The sequence below is a fragment of the Mauremys reevesii genome, linkage group 10, assembly GCF_016161935.1.
Source record: "Mauremys reevesii isolate NIE-2019 linkage group 10, ASM1616193v1, whole genome shotgun sequence".
Lineage (NCBI taxonomy): Eukaryota > Metazoa > Chordata > Testudines > Geoemydidae > Mauremys > Mauremys reevesii.
This window is the reverse complement of record NC_052632.1, coordinates 70,064,808-70,091,852: the sequence shown is the minus strand read 5'-3', so window position 1 is coordinate 70,091,852 and position 27,045 is coordinate 70,064,808. Positions and strand designations below refer to the sequence as shown.

The 27,045-nt window shown below is 38.6% G+C and overlaps 1 protein-coding gene across 8 annotated transcripts; it reads right to left on the bottom strand.

Moving 5' to 3' along the window:
* On the bottom strand, positions 1 to 27,045 carry FAM220A (family with sequence similarity 220 member A). Of its 8 annotated transcripts, none has more exons than XM_039490658.1 (7): positions 26,909 to 27,045; positions 21,840 to 22,759; positions 17,883 to 17,983; positions 7,120 to 7,279; positions 5,334 to 5,514; positions 4,155 to 4,250; positions 1 to 26 (listed from the first exon to the last, which is right to left on the bottom strand). In XM_039490658.1, exons 2-7 carry the CDS (start codon positions 22,677 to 22,679, stop codon positions 16 to 18), a joined length of 1,389 nt encoding a protein of 462 aa, XP_039346592.1. In that variant the 5' UTR covers positions 22,680 to 22,759; positions 26,909 to 27,045; the 3' UTR covers positions 1 to 15. The 8 variants fall into 8 exon arrangements, with proteins under 8 accessions (XP_039346592.1, XP_039346593.1, XP_039346587.1 ...); XM_039490659.1 differs by lacking the exon at positions 1 to 26 and adding an exon at positions 608 to 631; XM_039490653.1 differs by lacking the exon at positions 1 to 26 and adding an exon at positions 3,259 to 3,443.

The window sequence follows — 27,045 nt, the reverse complement described above, 5'->3', positions numbered from 1 at the left end:
TCAATCAACACCTTTCTAGAGGCTGCCTTTAAAAAAATAAAAAAAATTTCTTCCTTGTGATCCTTCTCCTATCAAGTCATGTTTCAGTTTCTATCACACAGCTGTGTTTTGTCAATTTTAGATTCAGAAGTTTCATATTTGATGCTCTTCAGAACCTGTCATTCCACATAAATAATTTTCTAATAGTTCTTTTATTCTGTTCTTTATCTTTGGGAGAGAATAGGACATCCTCTAAGAACTTTGAGGTTAGCAGAGATAGTCCCATTGTGAGAGTGATGGTATTTGCTGAGTTTTGAGGCAGTTTCTCATTTATTGTAATTTTTAGGCATTTTTGTTTTGTTTCATTCTTCCCTCTCTTTTGGTTAAGAATTTCCATTACGCAGTAATTTACCTCAGATTTTCCAGTTTAATGGGCCAGGAGCTCATTTGGTTTGATGCCCACCCCTGTTCAGAGGGTCAGGACAAGACATATGCACCACTTAAGTCCCACAGTCAAAATGGGGCTTATGGCTTAAGCCTTTAGTTAGTCCTCTGTTTAGTCTGCATTTTAACCCCCAAAAAAACCCTCTGCTATTTTGGAGGTTTACTCTTCATCCCTTTTTTATTGTGGCACATTAAAAGGATTACCTACCTATTAGAGAAAATAAGAGAGGACAACACTATCAAGAAAACAGTAACAAAGATTGAGTGAAAATAACTTATTTTTTTTAAATCAAGTGTTGCTTCCTTTCTCACTGTTTAACAAGTTCTGTCTAGCATCTTGATAATTCTTTCTACAAGCATAACAAAACCAAGCAAGATTAATCTTACTTTGATAAATTTCCTCTTTCAGCTGCTTCTAAGTTTCCATTTTATGCTCTTAGATTTTTTAAAATAGTACAATTTGAGTCAAAAGTGTTAGCTATAGGAATGTGCATTAAAATGGACAGTAATGGGAAATTATATGATCTTTATTCTAAAACATTGAGAATATTCAGAATTGTATTTTTCTAGGCAGAAATGAACAAAATACTTCTCACTATAACATCAGACAGACTTCAGTATCAGAAGAAGGGACTTGGACTACTATTTCTTATATTTAATCACTGTGGGAGCAAAACCTTATTCAAGGGGGTAGTCCTCTCTTACAAAAGTAAACACATTGCATCTCTACTCACTTGACAGATCAGATCCTATGTACTAACTCCACTGAACCCAATGTGCGTTTTATCATTAACTTGAAGGGGACCAATACATCCCACTGAATATATATGTTCCACATCTTCAGTAACTCACATGATTTAATAACGGTCATGCAAACACTTCATGGTAGGGTGACCAGAGGGCAAGTGTGAAAAATCGGGACAAGGGGTGGGGGGGTAATAGGAGCCTATATAAGAAAAAGCCCCCAAAATCAGGACTGTCCCTATAAAATCAGGACATCTGTTCACCCTACTTTATGGTCTCATATGTTACTCTTGTTATTGTTCAAAATAAGAAAAATAGTTTTATTTCAACTCACCAGTTGTGTTAAAGGACCCCTCTATATAAGGTCTATATAAACAAGGAACTTAGATATACACACACACACACTATCTTAAATAGCACTGCATGCTAGATTCCAAACAGGAAAGTCTTAGCCCATCATTATCTATCATTTTCTTATTTCTTCATCAGTACTTGAACTATACACCCCTACAGTCACTTCCTGTGTCTGGGTTATTTACTGGCATTCTTATGCTGTAAATATGCATCATACTTAATCTAAATTGTAAAAACATATTTACAGAATGTCATGTTTGCTGGTCGTCTTGGTAATTTCATGTGTGTTTGCATCTTTCATTTAGTCAATATAACAACGTAAAAGAACTGTATGGAAAATCTGAGGTAAACACAATAGCTCAGTAAAAGCAGCAAAGAGTCCTGTGGCACCTTATAGACCAACAGACATATTGGAGCATGATCTTTCATGGGTGAATACCCACTTCATCGGATGCATGATACAATAGCTCAGGTTTAAGAAATCAAACATCTTTTAAGTGCTGTTTTTGCTTGTCATGTAATGTATGGATAAGAAGCTGTTTAATTTAAAATAGTAAAACATATCTCTTGACCTTTGAGAACATAAAAATTAGGTCTGTCAAGCAATTTTAAAAAAGCGTGATTTTGATTTTAAAAAACTGCACGATTAAAAAAATTAAGCAATAATAGAATATAATTTATTTAAATATTTTTGGATGTTTTCTACATTTTGAAATATATTGTTTTCCATTACCACACAGAATACAAAGTGCACAATGCTCACTTTATATTTATTTTTTATTACAAATATTTGCGCTGTAAAAAACAAAACAGAATTTTTCAATTCACCTAATACAAGTACTGTAGTGCAATCTCTATTGTGAAAGTTGAACTTACAGATGTAGAATTATGTAAAAAAAACTGCATTAAAAAATAAAACAATGTAAAATTTTAGCGCCTACAAGTCCATTCAGTCCTATTTCCTGTTCAGCCAATCGCTCAAACAAGTTTGTTTACATTTGCAGAAGATAATGCTGCTCACTTCTTGTTCACAATGTCATTTGAAAGTGAGACTAAATGTTCGCATGGCACTATTGTAGCCTGCATCGCAAGATATTTGCATGCCAGATGTGCTAAAGATTCATGTGTCCCTTCATGCTTCAACTACCATTGCAGGGGATATGAGACCAAGCTGATGATGGGTTCTACTCGATAACAATCCAAAGCAGTGTGGACCGACGCATGTTCATTTTCATCATCTGAGTCAGATGCCACCAGAAGTTTGATTTTCTTTTTTGGTGGTTAGGGCTCTGTAGTTTCCGCATTGGAATGTTGCTATTTTAAGACTTCTGAAAGCAAACTCCACACCTCATCCCTCTCAGATTTTGGAAGGTAGTTCAGATTCTTAAACATTGGGTCAAGTGCTGTAGCTATCTTTAGAAATCTTACCACTAGTACCTTCTTTGCATTTTGTCAAATATGCAGCGAAAGTGTTCTTAAAATGAACATGTGCTGAGTCATCATCCAAGACTACTATAACAGGAAATATATGAACATAAGAATGGCCCTACTGGCTCAGATCAAAGGTCCTTCTAGCCCAGTATCCTGTTGTCCGACAGTGGCCAGTGCCAGGTGCCCCAGAGGGAATGAAAAGAATAGATAATCATCAAGTGATCCATCCCCTGTCGCTCATTCCGAGCTTCTGGCAGAATGCATGTAAAATAGAGCCAGAGACATACAATTCTACCCCAAGGAGTTCAGTCACCAACGTAATTAACACATTATTTTTTTAATGAGTATCATCAGCATGGAAGCATGTCCTCTGGAATGGTGGCCGAAGCATGAAGGGGCATATGAATGTTTAGCATATCTGGCACATAAATATCTTGCAATGCCAGCTACAAAAATCCCATGCAAATGCCTGCTTTCACTTCCTGGTGACCCTGTAAATAAGAATGTAAGTTAGAACGGGAATTCTATGATCTCAAGCATACAATATACAAGAAATAGAGTCTCTTAATTTAAACATTTAAAGGGGCCTCATTTTCAGAGGGTGAATGCTCAGCACTTTGATTATGCAGCTCCTTTAAGGGGTCTCAGGTTGGGCACTCAAATACTTGGTGACACCAAAAATCATTAGTCACTTCTTAAAATCTTGTCTTAAAAAATATCACACAAATAATCCAGAAAATACTTAGGAGCCAAATTGATGAACATCTCAATTTATAACTGTGTAAAAATATGACTCACTGTATTAGTACAACTGAAATCAATATTCTCTGTATTTTTATACCTAAAAACTAAAGTTTCAGTTTTAATATGCAGGAGATTATATGTATCCTTTCATTTACATGTTTGGTTGAGAACAGACAAAACCAGGAAGAGGATAAAATAACAGAAGGAAGTGGGCTAAGATATAAAAACTTACAGGTCTGCATAGCAGAATTTACCACTAAAAACTAATGTTGGCAAGCTGCCATGTCTCAGGTAAAAGCAGTACTGTAATGTCAAAAGTTTAAAATAGGTATAATGTACAAAATTAAATTGATAAATTGGAAAATGCTATTATGCTTTACATCGTCAGGCAAACATTTTATTTTCAAGTTTAAGTTTTTTAACATGCATCTTTATGAACTTAGTTATAGTTTCATTACCAAAATTCTCAGCAAGTTGCACAGGTGTTAGATCTCCCAGGGGGCTTTCCACATCAGCTGCAGCATTCAGCAATAAATAGCAAATTCCCAAGTACCCTAGATGAAACAAAGATGGTGAAGAGGATTTTGGAGTCCAAAGACTTCCATTAATATCACACCTATATTTCTTTTATTTTGTGGAAAAACAAAATTACCTCACCTATTTTAAATATCTATTTAAATGTAAATGCACTATTTTAATTCCCAATACAATCTAAGACAACATACGTGATTTCCAATAATATTGTTTTAACAATAAATTTGCACAGAATACCATATATCCATTTACTGGCGTATAAATAAAAAAAACAAAACAATTTTAGGAGATTCTGGGAAAGTGTTTTTTTAATAATAAAAAATTAGAACATTTTAACAGAATTGATTGCTTTTGTTAAAAACATATAATAAAGATGAACAGGTCTAACATCATATGCTAGCAGCACAATCAAAATGGAAAGACATATCAAACATGCTGTGATGAATAAGGAAATGAAACGTATTTTCTGAATGTGTACATCATAAAAACAAAAATGTACTAAGTCCAGTTATAAAAATCTGCAGTTGACTAACAATTCTTCAATAAACAGAAAATCAAAAAGTCTCCTCCACCCACAGGAAAAACCTTTTGCAAGTTGCCTGATACATAACTTTTTTCTTCTTCAGACTAATCCTTCCATAAAATATTATGTAGACATTCCTGTGTGTATCTTTATGTTCACAATGTCTTGGTCTATCCTGCAAACTTTTGCAAGCCAAGATTTGCAGAGAACAGTTTCCTGATATGGCTTTTTTTTCCTAGCCACTAATATTCCCATGGAATATTATGCCATATTTTGTACAAACTGCTCCCTCCATCCCTTTTCAAAACATGGTTGTATTTCACTCAGATTTAGCAGAGCTGAGATACATATATTTTAAAATAGACAAGGAGCTCCTAATCACTTAAGCAATCATTTGATTCCTTAACTACAAGTACTGAATGGTCAACTGAAAAGGTAAAAAAAAAATAATAATCCAACAACATTCTTTGCCGTTTTTACATTATAAAGCCACATATATTGGGGTTTAAAAATAGAGTCCTCTTAGAAGTCTAAACGTCTGACAGCGACCATAGAAAATATGATGTGTGAGAAAGTTTACCATAGACAATAGCAAGATGTAGAGCAGTAGCTCCATCACACTGGGGATTTGGGAAATTCACATTAATTCCAGGATAATGCAGCAGCAAAGATACAAGGTGCATTTTTCCAGTATTCACTGCAGCATGGAGTGGTGTGTTTCCATTTTCTGCTGCGTGGTTTACATCAGGTATGGGAAGTCCCTAGAACAAAAAATAATCAGGAAAACATTTTTGAGCTGAACAACCAAAACAGATTTACAATGAAAAAGCAGCTATATTTCAGACCATAGAACAACTCCTCCATATTCTGTATTAATAAAATATAAAGCCTTTTATCTCTGGCTAATGGGCTCAGATGTGTTCCAAACCTGTAGTGATCAAAAGTCATTACACCCATCTGATGGCTGCTAGCTGCGTGGAATTATTCAGTGATTTTTAGTCCCCTTCTTAGTGGAGACATCAAGCCTAATTCAATAGTCAGCTCTAAGTGGAACTCTTGTTCTCTCAAGGTTCTTTTACAGTGTCTGTCCCCAAGGTGTTTGAGAAATATCTAGCCTCAGAAGGTAGGCTCAGAACTGAATGGACATGAAGACTGAAGTACCCTCTCAAGGTGGGCTTCCACGTAGATTGGAGGCATCATCAGCATAATAATGTGGGGAAACTTGCACTACTTCTGTAGCTTTTCTGTGGAAAAATTATGTACAATACCACTTAGGGGGCCTGGCCCAATCAGGACCCCATTGTGCTAGAAGCTATTCAAAGATCAAATAAGAGACAGTCCCTGACCTGAACAGCTTACACTCTAAACAAACAGGGCGTCAATTTTCTTTGCAACCAGTCTTTCGCTTCATGAGCGAATTCACTTCCTGTGTATTTTTTTTAAATGAAAATTAACAATAATATTTTGGGCCTGCTGAGATCATCTTTCAGAAACTACTATTGCCAAAGAAAACAACAGTTTATGTGTGATGCCACAAAGTTCGATAGCCAGAGCTGGTGCCAAATTTGTCCCCAAACCGGGAAAGTCCAAAAAGCACATAAAGCACTTCCAAGACCTGTCAGCTTCTGCTCATTAAGAGGACTACCATAACTTAATGTAGGACTTCACAACTCAACTCCTCAGCTCTGGAGTTCGGAGTCTATTTCTCCCCCCCACACACACACACTAATAATCAACACCTGGGTTTAATTTTCTATTTCTTTTATTTAACTGCGCCCCTCACTGCCACTTGGGAACAAGGCAAATTAAGTAACACTTCTGTCTATATTTTTAAACTATTATTGTTCCAGGCAGGGCTGACAAGAGTGGGGAGGAAGCCGGTACAAATTACCAGGGCCCGGCTTCCCCGGCCGTTTAGCCAGTCCGCCATTGCTGGGGGGCCTGAAAATTTTTTTCACTAGGGCCTGAACCCATTCTCGGCAGCCCTGGTTCCAGATAACAGCTAAATGTAACGGAAATAATAGAGAGCAAAGTTATTTTCCTCGGTTTTAGCTTGTTTATTTAGGCATTTGACAGACCTTTACGTATAATTAGTTTCCCCTAATTATGTGGTTCTTCCATACAAGAGGGGAGTGAACATTTTTAAGAATAGGAAAATATGATTGCAAAATAATAATCACTGGGGGAGTGACTCAAGAGCAGGGCAGAATCTGAGTCTTTTGCACTAAAAAAATCAAATTAAGGAGCTCTGGTTTAATTTTTTATACCCACGCCCTTTAGCCATACTAATTTGTTATAAACCCTATAGAGTTCCTAATTAATACATTTTATATTTTTGTATTTAATGTAACTTTCAGTCAACTGACCATGTCAAGAAAATAGTCCAGTATCTTTGGTTGGTCATATATAGTAGCTACAAATATGAGATTTCGATTTTTTTCATCTACTGCACCAAGGTCAAGCTGCTGGTTTATAATAAGATAATGCAAGACATCAGCATATCCCAGCTGGACACTGTGTAGAGCTCTGAGGAAGAAGAAAAAAAAAATATGTAAAATTTCTTCATAAGAATGATAAAATGATAAAAATAATGCATGGAAGTTTGTAATAGTCTGATTACCAATGGTTGTTTACAGTTCTATATAATTTTCTAATAATTGAGAAAGGCAGTCATTAAAAATCTTATATAAACAGTCACCAAAAGTCCATTATAAAATAAGCCATTTTAGAAGATAGGAAGGGAAGGCATTTTATAAACTTATGAGGATTTTTAGTGGTTTTCTGTAACTGTGGAAGTCTATGGAGTATGTTATAACTTTGGCCATTTAATTGTGATGTATGTCAGTTGTTAATTTCTAACAATGTGCTTAAACTTAAATGTGACAGTGAATTTTTATTTTTTGCCACTATTTGTATTTATATAGTCATGGTTGGCCAAAGCTTTTAATCACTCCATAATTGGCAACAGGGAAATTGGGTGAAGGGAGAGATCTTGTTCTATTACATGCAATCTCTTCTTCATCCCCTCAAGTACTGCCATTTTTCTTTTTTTAATCTGAGAGGGACAGATCCAATTTCCCATCAAGTCAGTGTAATGATTCCCATTGACTTCACTGGGAGTGGGATTATATTAATAATCTTGGTTAAATTTAAAATGGCACTCACAAAACTAATTTGAGCCTTGATTGTGCAGTCTGATCCATACAGGCAGACCCCTATGAGGCATCCCATTTAAGTCAATAGATGTAGGGACCACCCGCATGAATCATATTGCAGGACTGAAGCTCCGATTTGTTCTCATAATACCACCCTGGTTTACTGAAACTGATAAAAGGCTAAATATCTAAACTTCCTTTCCACCATTTATATTGACTGACTTTTTCCATTTCACTCATTTGAGACAGTGTAGTCAGGCTCCATTTTCCTCCCACCAACTTTATTTTAAAAAATTGTCCATTTGACCTTGTAGATCTCCTGGACTAGAAAAAATACAGGTGTGTTTGGATTAAAAATATAGTAAATAATTCAGAGAACACAACAATTGTTCATTTTGAGGCCACTTAGGGATCTGGGGCAAAAATTGGTCCTGCTAGTGAAGGCAGGGGGCTGGACTAGATGACCTTTCAAGGTCCCTTCCAGTTCTAGGAGATTGGTATATCTCCAATTATTACCTTAACAAGAAAATTTTTGTTTAAATCAGCAGCCATGTCATTCAAAATATTTCATTTCTTATTAAACTTTGTAATACACGTTTCTGTACCTTACCCCATTCTTCAATCCCCCCAAAAAGTGAACTTTGGGCCTCAAGTATTTGACAATGATCTTGTCACGCGGCGGGGGGGGGGGGAATCTTCTCTGTGCACTCTACTTAAAATTTCCCCTCACCCTTCTGTGTGATTTATTGTATTTAAATGTAAAGAAATGACAAAATGATCAATTATATTCTCAACCAATAGCCTAATAAAAGGATTTTTTCTATTAGACAAGGCACCACCTCATATCAGGAAAAGTTAAAATCATTCACAATAAATTAAATATCACAATAACTATATTAATTTTCAAAAATGACAACATTATATTTAAGGCCTGATTTAACTTAATATAAAATCATAAAGAGCTGCTGGAAGGGCATAACGAGAGGGGTCCTGCAGGGATCGGTTCTGGGTCCGGTTCTATTCAATATCTTCATCAGTGATTTAGATAATGGCATAGAGAGTACACTTATAAAGTTTGCAACCCCTCTCAGCTTGGTATCATTTGCAGGTGCTTTGGAGGATAGGATTAAAATTCAAAATTATTTGGACAAACTGAAGAAATGGTCTGAAGTAAATAGGATGAAATTCAATAAGGACAAATGCAAAATACTCCACTTAGGAAGGCACAGTTAGTTGCACACATACAAAATGGGAAATGACTGACTAGGAAGGAGTACTGTGGAAAGGGATCTGGAGGTCATAGTGGACTACAAGCTAAATATGAGTCCACAGTGTAACGCTGTTACAAAAAAAGCGAACATCATTCTGGGATGTATTAGCAGATGTGTTGTAAGCAAGACACGAGAAGTAATTCTTTCACTCTACTCCGCTCTGATTAGGCCTCAACTGGAGTATTGTGTCCAGTTGGTTGAAAAAACATGACCTATGAGGGAGAATTGGGTTTGTTTAGTCTGGAAAAGAGAAGACTGAGAGGGGACATCGTTTTCAAGTATGTAAAAGGTTATTACAAGGAAGAGGGGAAAAAAATTCTTAACGTCTGAGGAGAGGACAAGAAGCAATGGGGTTAAATTGCAGCAAGGGAGGTTTAGGTTGGGCATTAGGAAAAACTTCCTAACTGTCAGGGTGGTTAAGCACTAGAATAAAGAACAGGAGTACTTGTGGCACCTTAGAGACTAACACATTTATTTGAGCATAAGCTTTCGTGGGCTACATCCCGCTTCATCGGACGCATAGAATGGAACATATAGTGAGGAGATATATATACATACAGAGAACATGAAAAAGTGGAAGTTGCCTAACACAATCCCACCTTTTCATGTTCTCTGTATGTATATATATCTCCTCACTATATGTTCCATTCTATGCGTCCGATGAAGCGGGCTGTAGCCCACGAAAGCTTATGCTCAAATAAATGTGTTAGTCTCTAAGGTGCCACAAGTACTCCTGTTCTCTTTGCGGATACAGACTAAACACAGCTGCTACTCTGAAACCTGTCACTAGAATAAATTGCCTAGGAAGGTTGTGAAATCTCCATCAATGGAGATTTTTAAGAACAGGTTAGACAAACACCTGTCAGGAATGCTCTAGATAATTAGTCCTGCCATGAGTGCAGTAGACTGGAGTAGATGACCTCTTGAGGTCCCTTCCAGTTCTATGATTGACTGCCATTATGGACACTATATTTAAGAGATTTTTAAACCACTCTTAAAGCAACAAGAACACAGCTTTGTAATTGTATTTCTCAATTTAAATAAATGGTTTAAATTGAGAAAAAATTAAACTCCATCTTAAGATTATTAAAATTAAACTAGTTCTAAAGCAGGATCCAAATTGGTTTACAGCTTCTTACTTTAGGCTTCCACTCTGCCAGTATCCAAAGTTATATCCCTTTTTAAGCAAGGTTGATGCCAATGGCAATTAAAAATTAATTTCCAAATTCAGGTAACAGCTCATTCATAGAAGAAGTGTTCCTTTCCTATCAGATTTTCAGACTGTTGGGTTGAGCAAAAGGGATAAAATTGTCCTTTAAGTCAATATTTGTCAACCCTGGAATTTCTGCTAGGAATTGAAGTGCAACTCCTTCTCAAGCAGACCATCAATTGAAGAATATCAAGTGTACATGGCTAACAAAGGCTCATCAGGTATTTTCACTAATAAAAACATTTTTCATAATAATGATAGTAATAGTAGCCATTTGCAAACAGCAAAATGGTTTTGGATATTATTGTCTTAACAGTACAAATTTTAAAAAGGAGCCTAAAGCACTTGCTATAAAAGAGATAAAGAGACTCATTCAGACTACAATGGCTGTGTTCTGGATACTAGAACAAGACACATTAGAATGAGTTTAAAATTGAACAAGTGCCAAAACCAGCTTGACAAAGTGCCCATAAAAAGCATCCTGAAATGACAACTCCCACAAGCTAGGAGGTTGCTGACACCTGCAAGTAATTGAGCCAAAGGGGAGTGTGATCAGAAGGTACAATTACCAACTACAAATGAATGGCTGAGCATAAAAGGAAAGCATGAAGTAAGAAGAGTTTTGAAAGTCATGTTCAGCAGTGGTAACAATATAGGTCACAGAGTTTTTTAATTGACCATCAAATTGTAGAGAGGACACGGGCACTAGACTGGAAGGACTTGGAAAGTGCTACAGTCTGTACAAATGCTATCACTCAAAAGCAGCGGGAGGGTGGCATAAGATGAAAGGAGGCTGAACATTTAACGTATATCAGTCTGCCTTGATTAGCTTTCCTCTCAAGAGCCAGAGAGAAATGTAGGACAGAGACAGGCAAGTTTAATTTATGTAACACCCTCATTTTCAGCCTAATAGAAAGTTCATCATCCAGAAACCTGGCTCAAAATAAATGGCTGAAGGGGCACAGCAGGCAAGCCTTTAGGAAAATGCTAGAGAGCACTATTAAAAAGTCTGTTTTTAAAAAATATTTAGTTATATATATAATTTAAATAATAAAAAAAATCACCAGAATGATGGGGCAAGGCTTCAAGAAAGATTTTGCAATGAAGTGTTTCAGACTCATTAGTCCATGACCTAGACCAGAAATGGTAGCATTTTTTGAATGACACAAAAACAAGCAATTTTCATAACTTGTTTCTTTCACTCTAGGGAATCCTCCTTATGAGCAAAGATCAGAAACAAGAAATGTTAGTGCTGCTCCAATCCTTGAGGAAGCCACTAGGCAGGAAATTTATCCTTGTGTGCCACTAGTGTGCATATTGGATTTGAAAGGTAGACAAGAAAAGGCAGACATGGGATAAGGTTGACTCCCCTACTGAGGGGCTGCTGGTCCAGAGAAGATTTTTAATTTGTAAAAAGTCCAGCCTGAGAAATTTTACTTACTCTGGTGAGCAGCTACTCGCACAAGCAGTTTCACAGACCTCAGAACGGATGACTTGTGAGAGTAATTGCTCATCAGAGCAATTAAAGTCTCCACCATCTGGCTCAAAATGAGAGCAAAGTTTCAGATGGTTGGTCTGTGGCACTTGGGCTTTTTGCTCAGTGAGCAACAGATAAGCATGCGACTTTCAGGATTTTTTCTTCTTTTGTCCTTTGCTCTTGTGAACCCTTTCAATAGGAAACAGAGCTTTAGAAGAGTTACAACTTGTGGGTTTTTAAAGTCTGAGTTAAGAGGTTAAGGAATACATAACAGAATCTTTCAATATGTTTACATACAATATTTGTAAAAACTTTGCACTTCTTATAACTCAGAAAATTTCAAAACATTTTATAAGCACTAAACAGGTTGACAATAAGACCTCAAATTTTCCCCCTCAAAGGCAACATGCAAATTATTCGTTTAAAAATTGGTTTTGTGCCCATTTTCTCTTTATAATGCAAAAAGAACTGAAGAGATTTTTTTCTCTTCGCTTGTTTATTCAGCTTAGAAGTATCCAGAAAGTCACATCTAGCTTTCCCTACTTTTGCTGTAGGACTTTGTAGTGATCTCAGATGTTGATTAGTCAAACTCTGTCACTGCCTAACTGAAGAAGCTGGAGGATTGGATCTTTAGTAAAGGTGGCCTCTCTCACAAGCACTTATTGGACTTTAGAGTTAAAGTTTTATACACTTACATTAATTTTCCCTTTTCTCAGTTGCTTAGCTGTGTCTGACCCATAGAATTTTGACATCAGGAGGCCAGAGTTCCGTATCATATAAAAATCTGAATTTATTTAAAAAAACGCACCAGCTTTCAGGCTCTCTTTATAGCTCAGTGAAGAAGAAAAAAATCTCTTCAACTTCTTTTGCAGGTGATTTTTAAAGAACAATCCTGCTATAATTGCATTAGAAACAACCTGGGAATAGCCAGTGTGTTTTTGGAGACTTTAAATCATGTCAAATATGAGCTCCTTCTGCTGCTTTAAAGGCAGCATTTTGCTAACCATGGCTTTTTCCACAAAAGAGAAACAGTGAATGTAATGCATCAGGTTTGACTTGCACATGACTTTGCCTCCAAAGCAACGTACATTCCTGCAGCCATAGCTGAAGTGATGCTAAATGGCACAAAAAGGGGCAAAGGACAGAAAGTTTGACTTTTGCAACTCAAAGACTCATGAAGGAAAGAGAACCATTCAAACTTTTAAAAGTCACAGTAGACAAAAAAAGCTGGATTTTCACTAACATTACAACACTATGAAAATATGACTATATACATATATAAAAATGGCAAAGTTGTGACTTTACTATACGCTTTGTTAGGACATTTCTGTATACATTTTTTCCTTTCCTTTGCTGCTTTGTTTCAATAGCCTTCTCCCTCACTCAGTAAAAAAAGTTTTAGTTGTAAATGTGAATTTTGTGCTTGAGAAGGGTGCCATGATTGCCCTAGAGACCAAAGTCCCATTTTTCTACAGAATAAATATAGCACATAGAACAGCAGCAACATATTTTCCTCAGAGTGTGCTCCAACCTGCAGAAGTTATGACATTCCTCACCAAAGCCAGGAAGGCATTTTGTTCTCCATGTCTGGTCAATCCTGGTGTAATTTAGTAATAATTGTAGGGATGACTTTGGGTGGCTTTGTCAATTAGTAGTAATTGTGGTGGTAGCTTTCCATTTCCACTTGATGTTGAAATCATGATCTTGAATTAATATAAATTTTACAACAGAAATTGTGTAAGATTGAGGAAAAGATGGGGAGGAGGGAGTAAACTTGTTAGTTCAAGTATCTTAATCAGTAAACATGGAAATGTAATTTTGGCATATCTGGTAAAGTGACTAGGTATTCAAAATTACCTTGATCCTGAAGAAGTCATTCAGCAAGAGGAACAGAAGTTAAAGTCAAGATGCTAAGTGGTGAGTGGTTTGGGGAATACAGAAGAAACACATTAAGCATGGCAGAGAAAGGCTCAGAGCATCCCTTCCTTACATGCATACAGAGGAGATCCTTCATGTGAGGATTTCCACCTGTATGTTTAGAAGGGAGAGGTGCTATCTCTAAGAGAGCCAGCACTGGACAGTCCAATAGGGCCTCTTCTGTAGCCCTCAACCTCCACCTCTCAAGGAAAGTTTCACTTAATGGAGTTTTGCAGCATTTCTGGTCCTTTGAGAGTCATTAGAGATTGATCTGTATCTTTTTTGGGGGTGGGGGAAACACACCCTCCTCATTTTTTGAGACCAAGGACAGAAAAAAAGTGGTAGGACCCCAGCGTATTACATGAGGCTACTATCCTTAGCAGATAGGGTCACAGAGGTAGCTCTGCTTTTACAATTTATCCCAAACCCTGTAAATCCTGACTACAGCCCTGTTAAGGCCAGACATAAGAAGGCATATTCTCTCCTTCTTCCACATGCAGAATTCCTACTCCTTTTAATGGAAGTCATGCACATGGACTGACTGAAACTATAGTTCTGGCCTCTAACTATCACTCCAAATAAAAAGGGCTGTCTTTTTTGTTTCAGCCTTTGTAACTTAGACAAAGCTACTTCCATGGTACCATACGGGCTCTTGTTAAGAGTAGCTTGTGATTAAGAGTCACATTCCAATGCAATGGTGCACCATCCTAGCCCTAACATGCAATTTCATACATACTACTATTTTTAAAATCCATAGCTGAACTTGGGTATTATGTAAAGATTATGCAAATTTAGACCCATCAGTTGGGAAATATCCTGGATTTGGATAAATCATTATTGGTGAATTACAACTGCTTATCACCTATGAGTAAGGAATGGATATAAAAAAAGAAATACAAAATATGACAATACTTGCTGTACTATGAACTCAGCAAAAGATTTTGCTAAGTTCTGGGCTGGATTCCATCTCTTAAAGAAACCAAACTTGTATGATAAGACACTGCTTCTCTTGTGAACTAGTTTACATATTCTTCAGGACAATATCTTCATATTTGCGTACTGAGGATTCTCCCTTCCTCCCATACAATTCTCATTGTGGAAGGGATACTTGAGATAGAGTGTAGAGAGAACAGCAGCATCTTGATCTTATTTGTATACCAGCCACAGTGCCGCTATGACCTGTGTTTTCTAAGTTGGTTAAGTACTATGGTAACAGCCTATCTATTAAACTGCAGTTTATAAAATCAGAAAACAAAAAACAAGCAATTTATTTTTCAAAACTTTTATTTATTTTTTAAACAGTTTGATAAAGCCATTCATTGGCATTTAGAGTTCAACTGTAAACAATTACAATAAGTTGCTATTGTGCATTGAACTTTATACATTTGTACACAACATTGCAGTAACAATCCATAGGAGTAAGTTAAATTCAGCATATTTGAGAATGGATTTGGCTATTGAAACACTGTACTGGAAAAATCTGTGCAGTCAGGTAAGTAAAATTATTCAAAAGCTTGATGTTTAACTCCCTCCTGTGGTGTAAGTAAGCAGCATCATAATTCATCAGCTTCTATAAGTGTATATAGTGCTAGTGCTATATATTAAAAAGCCTGCTTTCACTCAGAACAAAATTTCAAGTTAACTACAGAAACTCCTTGCTCATGAGTTAGAGTATTATATAAGAGAGTTTCAAATAGACAAAGTTATTGTAAGCATCTTTCCTTACACCAAATGGGTATGCCACATTTAGGGTACGTCCATACTACCCACCCAGGTCGGTGGGTAGCGATCGACTTCTCGGAGTTCGATATATCGCGTCTCATCTAGACGCGATATATCGAACTCCGAACGCGCTCCCGTCGACTCCGGAACTCCACCACCGCGAACGGCGGTGGCGGAGTCGACGGGGGAGCCGCGGACTTCGATGCCGCGCCGTGAGGACAGGTAAGTACTTCGAACTAAGGTACTTCGAGTTCAGCTACGTGAATTGCGTACCTTAGTTCGAACCCCCCCCTAGTGTAGACCAGGCCTTAGATACATTGTATCAGCCCAAAAGGACTACAACTCTAGGAGACCTTCTCAATTCTTTAAAAAACTCTTACTGCAACATAAAGAATGACCAAAAAGAGTATTTAGTTGTTTCGTGTGCAAAAGCCTATAGTAAGAGTTTTAGCATTTATAGCCAAGACAATTCACATTACCATGCATATAAGCATTGAAAACTAAATTGTTACCCACCATTTAGGGATGGATTCTATGTCAATTGAAGCCAGTGGCAAGGCTCCCACTGACTTCAGTGGTGAAGATCAGGCACTAATCTAGAGTGAGTTGGTTTTAAAGAGAGACTGTCAACTTCAAAAATTACTTGTCATAACAGTAGGTGGTAAATACTCAAGATTACTATAACTTTGTTCTCTAATCTTTTGGTTATTTGTTTCAGTTTGTTAACTTTAAGTCAGTTTCCCAGTCTGTATGGGTCTTCCACACACCAGAGAAACATCACTTTTTTTTTTTAATTTAAAAAAGTAGTAACAAAAATGGGTACAGTTATACAGTCTGATACCATTCCTGAAAGTTCCTTACATCACTTTTTGAAATGGACTGAGTTTCAAATTAACAGTATCACTTTAATGAACAGCTGAACCCGGGTCTTGATGTCAATAGCAGTTTTGGTTGCACAAAGAACACATCCTCAAAACACATCCCAATCCAAAACCAACCAAAAAAAGAATCAAGGACTGAAATTTAGAGCATGATGTCCAAACAATCATTTTCAGGCTATTATTCTGACATTTGGGTGTCAAAACGAGTAGCCACATGTCCTTAATGTATTTAACATGAAAAAAATTTTATCAGTAACTATGAATGGGTCAGAGAAAACATCCTCTGAATTTTCATAAGTGGACCTATGAATCATTTATTTGGGGAAATGTATCATGTATTTTTACATGAGAAATGATAGATTTTAGTTTAATTTCAAGAGAGGTTCACCACATTAAAGATTAGTAAGTAGAACTTATTTTTAAAGTTACTTTGTCTAAAGGCTTCAATATCTTTCAAGTATTCTAGAAAAAGATCAAGCCAATGTCACAAAACATGCCTCATTTAACACAATCGTTATGAAAAAGATAACAACCAGGTTTATTCAGACAGTTCAGTATAATTCTTAAAAACTCATGACAGACTCTCTTACCAAGAAACCCAAGCAGCATAAGTTAGCATGGTTAGTTTGGTTACTAGCTGCAGGCCTTGATAGATTTCATGCCACAAGTATCTGACAACATAAGATTACAATTCACAATCACAACAATAAAAGGAGCATGGATTTGGACTGTTAAGTAAATGTTTTCCAAAGCAGCTGGTTTAGAGAATAAAAGCAAACAAAATAAACTTACCACTGAGGTGGTATATCTGCTAAGATTAATAGGTAAACTCTGATAAGCTCTCATGACAGATGTCAGTGTTCATTCACTGTCAAAATTTGTTACAATAACCAGATATAGAGGAGCCTATCCAAAACAGATGAGGGTAGTAATGTGGGCAGGAGGGAAGTATACAGGACCAAACCATTTTTTCTGCTAAACTGGTAAAAGATGAGAAAGAGGCTAAGGACCTGCTCCTATAAAGAAAGTCCACATTTTTTTCCAGCACACAACGTAAAAAGTTCAGTCGAAGCACTTATGTTCCTCAAAACTCAGAAAATAAGCCACAACAAGCAGTTCCCACAATATGTTGCAGGTATTCCTTGCCTGGGCCCATAGTTTCCTTGTGAGGTATACATGTAATTTACATGACTGCCAGTACCTACTAGCCTTGATATTTAGTATAGTTTCTACTGCTTTTTGAAGTTTAACACTAAAGGGCCAAGACAGTTTACACAGCATTCAAAACACATGGCTGTGGTTTTGCCTATACACATACAGTTCTCCGCAGGCACATAAAAAAGGCTCAAGGCATTATTCATTATTTGTTTTAAACATACTTAAAGTGACCTTTAAAAACAGCAGTGCAGTATTTGCTTAAGTTCCACTTCAGTCAAGAAACATGTTTATAAAAAGTTGCTAAATAATTCTCAATACTACATTTTTTATTTTCTTACCTTTCTTTAACCACTTCGTTTGTTTGCTTTGTAGTAGCAGAAACAGAACTCTTGATATGTAGTTCAGGAACGAGCTTGGTACTGACCAATGCCTTATAAAACTGAATTTAAAAGCATTAAGTTGTTTAGTAACTAGTCTTATATTTTACTTTGATGTATTAAATACTTCTGACTGATATCCATAACTTAGCAAGCAAAAAATTTGAAGTATTTAAAAAAAAGCCATCTTCTAGTCTTTCAAAATTACCCACCCCATTAAAATATATTCTTTCCTAGTACAACAGATTCCTTAGGACAGCCTCAACCCTAGAGAAGCATTTACTGTGAAAACTGATTCCTACATCAGATTTACTGAGGCTATGAAACTCCCTGAAAACCGATTCAATGCTTTTAGTCCAGACATTTTCCCTTTTTTGAGATGAGATCAGCACGTCAGGTATAGTGAAAATTTTTTAACGGTGTACACATCACTGTACACAGTAGCCATGTGTATAAATATTACACATCTATGAAAGCCTACCTCCCCTTTGGTTTACAATTCTCCCTCCCAGGGGGAAGACACTGACATTTCTGTGTTGCTGTCTCTACCAGATAATTCTAGTAGTACAAGAATACTGCTTTCGATTTATGCTTCTCCAGCCTTGAAGTGCAGTGTATATATGGCATGTGAAATGCTACCATACTAAACCATTCTTTATTTCAGTCTCAGATAGAATGTTTAAGTTACCTTTTAGGTTTACAATAAATCAAATTCAAGGCATGTTAATTTATTAGAATGGATTTAATCCACTCAGAATTAACACTCTTTAAATGTTGTTAAAAGATTACATAGAAATGACAAACGACAATTCAATCACCTTTCTGTGTCTAGTAGCAGGGGGTAGCCATGTTAGTCTGTATCCACAAAAACAACAAGGAGTCCGGTGGCACCTTAAAGACTAACAGATTTATTTGGGCATAAGCTTTCATGGGTAAAAAACGCACTTCTTCAAATGCATGGAGTGAAAATTACAGATGCAGTCATTATAATACTGACACATGAAGAGAAGGGAGTTACCTCACAATTGGAGAGCCAGTGCTGACAGGGCCAATTCAATCAGGGTGGATGTAGTCCACTCCCAATAACTGATGAGGTGGTGTTAATTCCAGGAGAAAGTTGCTTTTGTAGTGAGTCAGTCACTCCGTCCCTATTCAAGCCCAAATTAATGGTGTTAAATTTGCAAGTGAATTTTAGTTCTGCAGTTTCTCCTTGAAGTCTGTTTCTGAATTTTTTTTGTTCAAGTATGGTTTTAAACAAAAAAAATAAATAAATTCAGAAACAGATTTCAAAGAGACCCCCTCATCAGTTATTGGGAGTGGACTACATCCACCCTGACTGAATTGGCCCTGTCAACACTGGTTCTCCACTTGTGAGGTAACTCCCTTCTCTTCATGTGTCAGTATAACGCCTACATCTGTAAGTTTCACTCCATGCATCTAAAGAAGTGGGTTTTTTACCCAGGAAATATTATGCCCAAATAAATCTGTTAGTCTTTAAGGTGCCACTGGACTCCTTGTTGTTTCTGTGTCTAGTTATTGCAGACTGTTTAACCTGATCCCATGATCATGGCTGAAAGCCACACACTCAGGGAAGTTAACAGTCTTGTCATGGTGAAACATCTATATGATCAGGTCTGTAGTATACAATATTCATCATACCAGAAGTCCCTTCATAGAACAATTTGTTTGCAATATTCAAAAGGAATGTTATAAGTCACCAGCACCCTATACAATAGGCTTATGTAAAAACATTCTAGTCAGTCTTTTTTAAACATCATAAAGACAAACCTAGCAAAAACAAAGGGGCGGGGGGATCTATTTCTTACACCTTCATTTGCTCCTCCTTATTCCTGGACATTTGTGTACATCAAAATAATCTCTAAAAGTAACTATGATGTTACAAAAAAGAAGAGGAATGATTAAGTAAGAAACATGCAACCGGAAAAGATAAACTAAGGCACAAAGTGTTCAGCCTGGCCTTACAAGCATAAATAATTGCAGTGCAATTTTTGTGCAAATGAGTACATTGTTCTTAGATGTCCATGCAACAATAAATGCAGATACAAAACTGGAACTGAGTGCAAAAAAAGACTAACCTTTGAAACACTTAATGTATAGGAAAAGAGATCCTAATTCTTTGCCGGTATCCATAGCTTTAAAAATAAGAAAACCTTGTGTCACCTGCCCCAGAAAAGTAGCAGGGAGCATAATTTCTAAATTAACAATTTTCATCCTTTCCCATAATAGATAAGTAGCTTCTGATAATTTAACCTACAACTCAGTATTTGACTTTTTAGAGAACTGTCAGATTTCTAATGCTATTGACTGTGTAGTCTCACCGCGCAGAACTAACTCTGAACTTTTACTAAAAACAATAAAGTGGACATGAGTTATATAACACACAATGGTTCCATTACAGTCTATGGGACAAAGTCTAATTTTTGCCCAAGACAGCAACAGCTCCCTCACAGCTGTTTACTATTTATAATGTATGACTACTTTGACATCTCTGCTGATTATGTAACTGGTACACATGTGATCTAAGGTCTAAAACTACATATGTAGTTTTAAAGTGCACATAATTTTATTTCATTTTCTAAATTTAGAAATATTTTTTAAACACACAGAAGTAAGTCCATATGTGGGACTCAAAGCAAATAAAAGGCCACTTCTGAAAGCAACAAAAAGAGAAACTTTCTTTACTCCTAGAAGCCTAAAGGTGTATTGAGTTATTTTCAAAATTTTGTAAATCATAACCTGGGGCATTGAAATCAATAGGACAACTCATATGAATAAGGGTTTGTGGAATCAGTTCCTAAGGGCCAAATTCTCCAATGCAATGTGGCTAATTTGCAGAGAATTGTTGGCATAAGCTTGTCCAAAGGAGAGTTTAATGGGCTTAGGAAGGATCATCTCAGGGTAAGGATGACCTTTCAGTGTTGCAGAGGCACTGTAAACATTTGTATACCAGCCTGCCAGCATTGCAGGGAAAAGGGGACATGGCCCTATGTTTTGCACATTTCTGGTCCCTACAGACTGTTTGCTGCCCTCAGGATGCATTGGGACCAAGTCTCCACAGAGCTACAACAGGATCAGGGGAGTGCAAAAAATTAGAGTTTTATATCCACCTTTGCATACCTCAACCTCAATGCTTTGGGCAGATCAGCTACCCTACACCCCACCCCCACCCCCCGGAGCGGGCTTCATATTTCCAGTAAGATTCATAACGAATGTTTGTTTTTTAAAGAAAGGACACACAATCCCCCTGCAAATATAGTTAGTTATAAGGGAGACATTGATAGGTCTTTGTCTACAGCTCACCAGCAAGTTTCACTGAAGATATTCTTTAAATGAAACTAACACCATTTCTCTTAAAAAGACAAAACAAAACAACCCACTGTTTTGAGAGATGTCCTACACTGGAGTTCTCACCTTCAGAATCTCTCAGTTAATTGATATACACAATGCTTTTGGAGTCACAGGTTTAAAAAAAAAATGTGCTAAGATAGATGGATTGAATTCTACAGGTAAGAACTTTCCAACAGGGGACTATAAATACCAGCCAAAAAGCACAGCTTTAGCTCAGACCCTTAAAAAAAAGATCAGTGCTGTAAAATTAAAGCCAAAAACTTTCCAGTCAAGCATTAATGTGAGAAACTCATTTGAGAGCTGCATGAATCCTAAATAAGTGAAATTAAAATCTGAGCCCAGAAGTTATGGCATTCCATATAATATTCCCCATTACTTACTAGACAAGAGTGTTTTATTAGCAACTCCAAGTGCCATTTAATTTAGTTGCATAGCTCTCACTAAAACTTGAACTCTAACTTTGTCTCAGCACTGTTTGATTTAATCAGATATATTTTTCTAATATTAAAAACAGACATTATTAAAATTTCAGCATTATTTTGCTTTTACCTTCACTACTGCATGCCAGAGATTTGCTAGTGCAAAAGCTCGTACAGCTAGTAGCCACTGTGTTACCTGAGGATTATTTGTTGTATATTTTATACTTGAAAGCATTTTTTTATATGCAGTTGTTTGCTCTGAAGACATGACATTTAAATAGTTAAGGAAAATACACGGTTTCTGGTTGCTCAGTAGTCCCATAGGATATTCACTCAATGTGGCAGCAAGGATGGAATGCAGATCAGAAGGTTGCAGTTCAGAATCCAACTCCTCAAGAAATGCAAGTTGCAATTCATCCTCAATAATACCCATTTCTAATTCCAACAATTGCCTTTTTTGATTGTACTGTAGCTCTGACAGCCAGAAATGTGCAAAATGTACAAAGTTATCTCCAGTGCAACACCAGACACCCAAGTCACTAATAGAATTATATGCTTTCTCCAGCCAATCTGTCACAGAAGTACTATCAAAGTGGTTAAAAACCTTATCAAGTCGTCCTCTCTCAGGTGAAAAGAGCAGATGAGATGAATCCTTTGAAGAGACAGTTACACTTAAATTTAACCTTGTTGGTTCACTCAAATGAGAAGGCATTTTCTTGCTGATATGAGGCAAAGGTACAGCCTTAAATAAAGAACAATTCCTGATCTTAAGAGAAAAGAATTCTTTTTGTAAGCTACTATTAACATCAACTTGAGAATTCTTCAACAAGGAACATACATCTGGAAGGTGAAGGATCTCATTTTGGCTATTTGGTCCACTTTCACATAAATGTTCATGGTTTAAATCGTCTTCCTCCTCCATATTCATATGTGAGACAATCATAGCTCTTCTGTCCTTCAAACTTTGCATTTTGTTAAACAGCAATACAGACTATTATTAACCCTAGTTGCAGCACAGCAAGTCGCAAGTCAATGGATCTCAATATGAACCTGAAAGAAAGAATGAATACAGGAAATTAACTCATGGTCAGTCTCCATCTTCAATTGCTTCTCTTACACCTTTTCATCATATCCAAACAACATTATCAGTATTACCAGGTATTATTTAGAGATCTCCATATCATGAAGGAAAAAAAGAATAGCTCAACAGCAGAATGTAGTTGAGGAACCTAATAGTATAGTTTGTAAGGAGGTCCCCCTAACTCTTTTCCTTGAATATGTTCAAGCAGATTTATCCTACACTGCTGAAAGTGGATATTAATGCTATTAATTTTAACAGGTTCTAAAAATGTTATTTCTATACACAAAATATAAGATCACGGCCTCTGATAGCAAGTGTCCCTCTACTCTGCTGCACATTTAATGCTAGTTTCTCCTCTTTTGCAGTTTAAACTCACTGAGTTAGAGCTTACCTTTGTTGGGTGGTGGAAAGCATCACAGGTGACTCAGCGAATGAGACATCTGAAAACTTATTGCATAACAATACTCTCTACTTTAACCAATAAGATTGCAGTATTTAAGTGATCAGAGGCTTAACATCAGAGATCAGTTTTAAGTGTCTCTCTTCTTTTAATTTTTAAACATGGACATTAAAATCAGAGGCAAAGTCTCAATTATTATGTCCATCAAAGCTGTTTTTAATAATGTTTCATTTCCCCCCAAACATGTTTGTGTGTGCTACTTTCTGTACTTGCTAACTTTGTATCAAGGCACTCAGTGAAAAACTGCACAACTATAAGCCCTCAGCAACGGGTTAAGTGCCCGGAGAACGTTCACATTGATTGGCACATACAGCAGATGGAACAATATGCGCAACTCAGAGGAAAGACCACCAGGCAAACTGATTGCACAAGTATGATTAGGGGTTACAATGTATATTGCAACAAATCAAGATGCTGATCGTGTTACAAGACGACCACCATCTGCCAAAACAGGCAGTAGACAAGGATGAAATAGCTGCCATGGTTACTAACTGAATACTGTCTGTGGAGCTAAACATGGCTTATATCCAGACATATCACTAACTGTTTACAAATTTAAAGAGTTGTAGCACAGAAAGACAGGTGCAAGAAAAAAAATGTCTCCATATCCATGTCATCAATCCTCTGGTCCATTCAGTCTCCCTATCAGTTTATCATTTTATTTGTTAGATTTAGAAGTTTCATCCTTTATGGGCCTCAAGTGGTAATAACATCTGTCCTCTAACATACCACAACCAAGCTTTCAGAGACCTTCTCTATAGTCACTTCCCCCCACCCCCTTCTCCCTTCCCACTGAGTAGCTGCCTGATCTGCCTGAAAGGCTGTTCAAGTGCTTGCCTCATGAAGGCCCTCTTCTGTTGCCAGTGAAGTCAACAGCAAAACACTGACCACCCTCTGTGAGAGAGTAGGCTCACATCCTAACAATCTGTGTAAAGGCCCAACCCTCCAGATTATGAGTTTCCAATACCCATTGGGATGGATGAAATAGAGGGAGCTCTGCATCTTGCAAGAGCGGGCTCCAAATAGTTTGTTTTACATTTCAATCAAAAGCTTATAAATGTATATTTTAGTGTAAGCATCAAGTTATCCTGGGTTTCCTAGTAGGACAATTTTTCTTTAATTTGAAAGTTAATCTCTACCAGAAAACTAATTTTTACTGCTCCTTCGGGTAGTTATGCTGATTTTGTTTCAACCTATATATGCTAATAAAATTATTTAGCCAGACAGACAGAAACTGGAACACTAAACACAGCATGTATCCTACAAAGAAGACAAGATAGCATGCAAGCTGAAGGGCTGGAATAATAGTCACTTATTGCTTATTACAGTGACTGCTGCGCAGGATCAGATAACAGCATAACCACAATGTACTGGTCTTTGTTTTTAAATTTACACAACAGGATGTTACTCCTGGGGGAATTCTATGCCACTGCATGTGTGAAGAATTCATGTCACCTGTGGATTTCTTGGCTTCCCCACAGAAAAGTTGCTTTCTAAAAGGGAAGCTGCAAGACCAGTCATGCACCAATCCCTAGCAGTGCAGGTACATCATTTCAGGCACCTGGAGTAGCCAGCAGAGAGGTAAATAACTACAGGGCTGGAGACACTCCAGCCAGTGGCTCCTACCCTGAGCTGGGATCAGCTGCTAGTCCTGTCTGGGCTGGAGGCAGGATAGGACAGGACTTCCTCTTCCCCTGCAAGGGGTGACTGGGGCTGTGTCAGACCCACCCCCAGAAACAGGAAGCTCATCATCCTCCCCTGCTTTATGCCCGCATTGCTCCTCTGCTGTGGGGAGAGGGGTCACTGTATGGGAAGCTGCTCCCCCATCCACCTAACCCCCATGCATCTGGGCCTCCCATACCCAGATACCCCTGCCAAACCTCACATGGTATATCCAGAACTCCCCTAGCCCTCCATACCCAAACCCCACCCCACTAAACCTCAACCCCTGCATCTGGAGCCCCCTGTACCCAGACCACTGCCCACTGAGCTCCCTGCACTCAAACCCCTACCCTGATGCCTAAGCCCCCACATCCATACTCCCCCTCACTGACTCCCAATTAGCTGCACCCAGACCACCACCCCACCAAGCCCCACTCCCCCGCACCCAGACCCCCCCTACTGAGCCCCAACATCTTCACCTGGAAGCCCCTGCAGAGTCCTATTGCCCCTGCACCTGGAAGCCCCCCAAAGAGCTTGTGCACATCCAGATGCCCACCACACCTAAACCTCCCCACTGAGCTGCCTGCATCCAGAGTCTCCCACACCTGGATCCCCCCCCACTTGGATCCTGCGTGGTTGAGCCTGCCTGCCCCACACTTGGTGCACCTGCCATAGAGGGGCAGGGCCACAGGGTGTTTCTGGGGCAGAGGCAAGCCCAGTCCTTATCTTATGCGGTGTCAGAGTTAGGTGCAGCCTCACCACTGAGTCCATATCCTGGGGCTGGAGGGAGCTGCAGGGTGATCTCCCACCTTGATGCAGCCAGTGGCCTGTGCTCCCCACTGCCACGCTGGAGCCTCTGCATTTATTTCTTAAAAAATAAAACTTGCAGAATTTTAAAACGTTGTGTGCAGAACGCCCTCCCGCGTAAGGATGTGCGCAAAACGCATCACAGCCACAACCTGGGCTTGGCTACACTTGCAAGTTGCAGCGCTGGTAGAGGCTTTCCAGCGCTGCAATTACACCCTGTCCACACTTGCAGGGCACAACCAGCGCTGCAACTCCCTGGCTGCAGCGCTGGCCGTACACCCAGGTCTGCTTGGGGTATAAGGGTTGCAGCGCTGGTTCTGCAGCGCTGGTCATCAAGTGTGGACACTCACCAGCGCTGTTGTTGGCCTCCAGGGTATAAGGAGTATCCCAGAATGCTTTTAACTAAATTATTCCCTTTGTTTTGTTATGCAGCCTCTCTTTGTTTTGTTGTCAATTCGGAGCTCCGGGAGCTGCTTCAAACATAGCTCCTGTTTGCTGTCATTAATCTGTAACTACTGTCAACAATGAAATGAGATAACCCCTGCAGGGGTTGAGTGTTTGCTTTGCTTGAGAGAAACGGGGGGGAGGGGGCAGAGGGGGGAAAGAGTATGTTGGATGCAGGTTGTTTGCAGTTAACAGTAAGGGGGTGGGAAAATTTTCTGATTTTGCCCAGTGTCGGTTCCAAAAATCCACTCTCTCTCTCCCCCCCCCCCGTCCCCGTCACACTGCCCCACACCCCCCTCTTTTGAAAAGCACATTGCTGCCACTTGAATGCTGGGATAGCTGCCCATAACTCATCACTCCCAACAGCGCTGCAAATGCTACAAATGTGGCCACACTGCAGCGCTGGTAGCTGTGAGTGTGGCCACACACCAGCGCTGGCCCTGCACAGCTGGACGACCAGCGCTGCAACTACCAGCGCTGCAGATTTGTAAGTGTAGCCATACCCCCTGACGTTCACTCCAGTTGGGACTGAGCGCAAAAGTTTCTCTCTAGTCAGATTAAAAAGACAACAGGGCCCTCAGCCCCTGGCAGCGCAGGGAGCTTCGCGGGTACCTGATCCAACCTGCCGGGGAAGAGTGAGTAACCCCAGCAATGGCCTGACTCAAGCGGAGTCACGGCCGCCTCCCCTCCCGCAAGCCCCCCCCCGGCGGCGCGGGCGGAGAACGCAGCCCCTCCCGCCATTCACCTGCAGCCTGACGTTGAGCATCATGGAGGCCACGATGTAGAGATAGGGGAAGTTGATCCGGAGCTTCCAGGCCAAGTCGAAGAAGATGAGGAGGGTCCTGGTCAGCCCCTTGCAGAAGACCCCGTAGGACCTGGCGG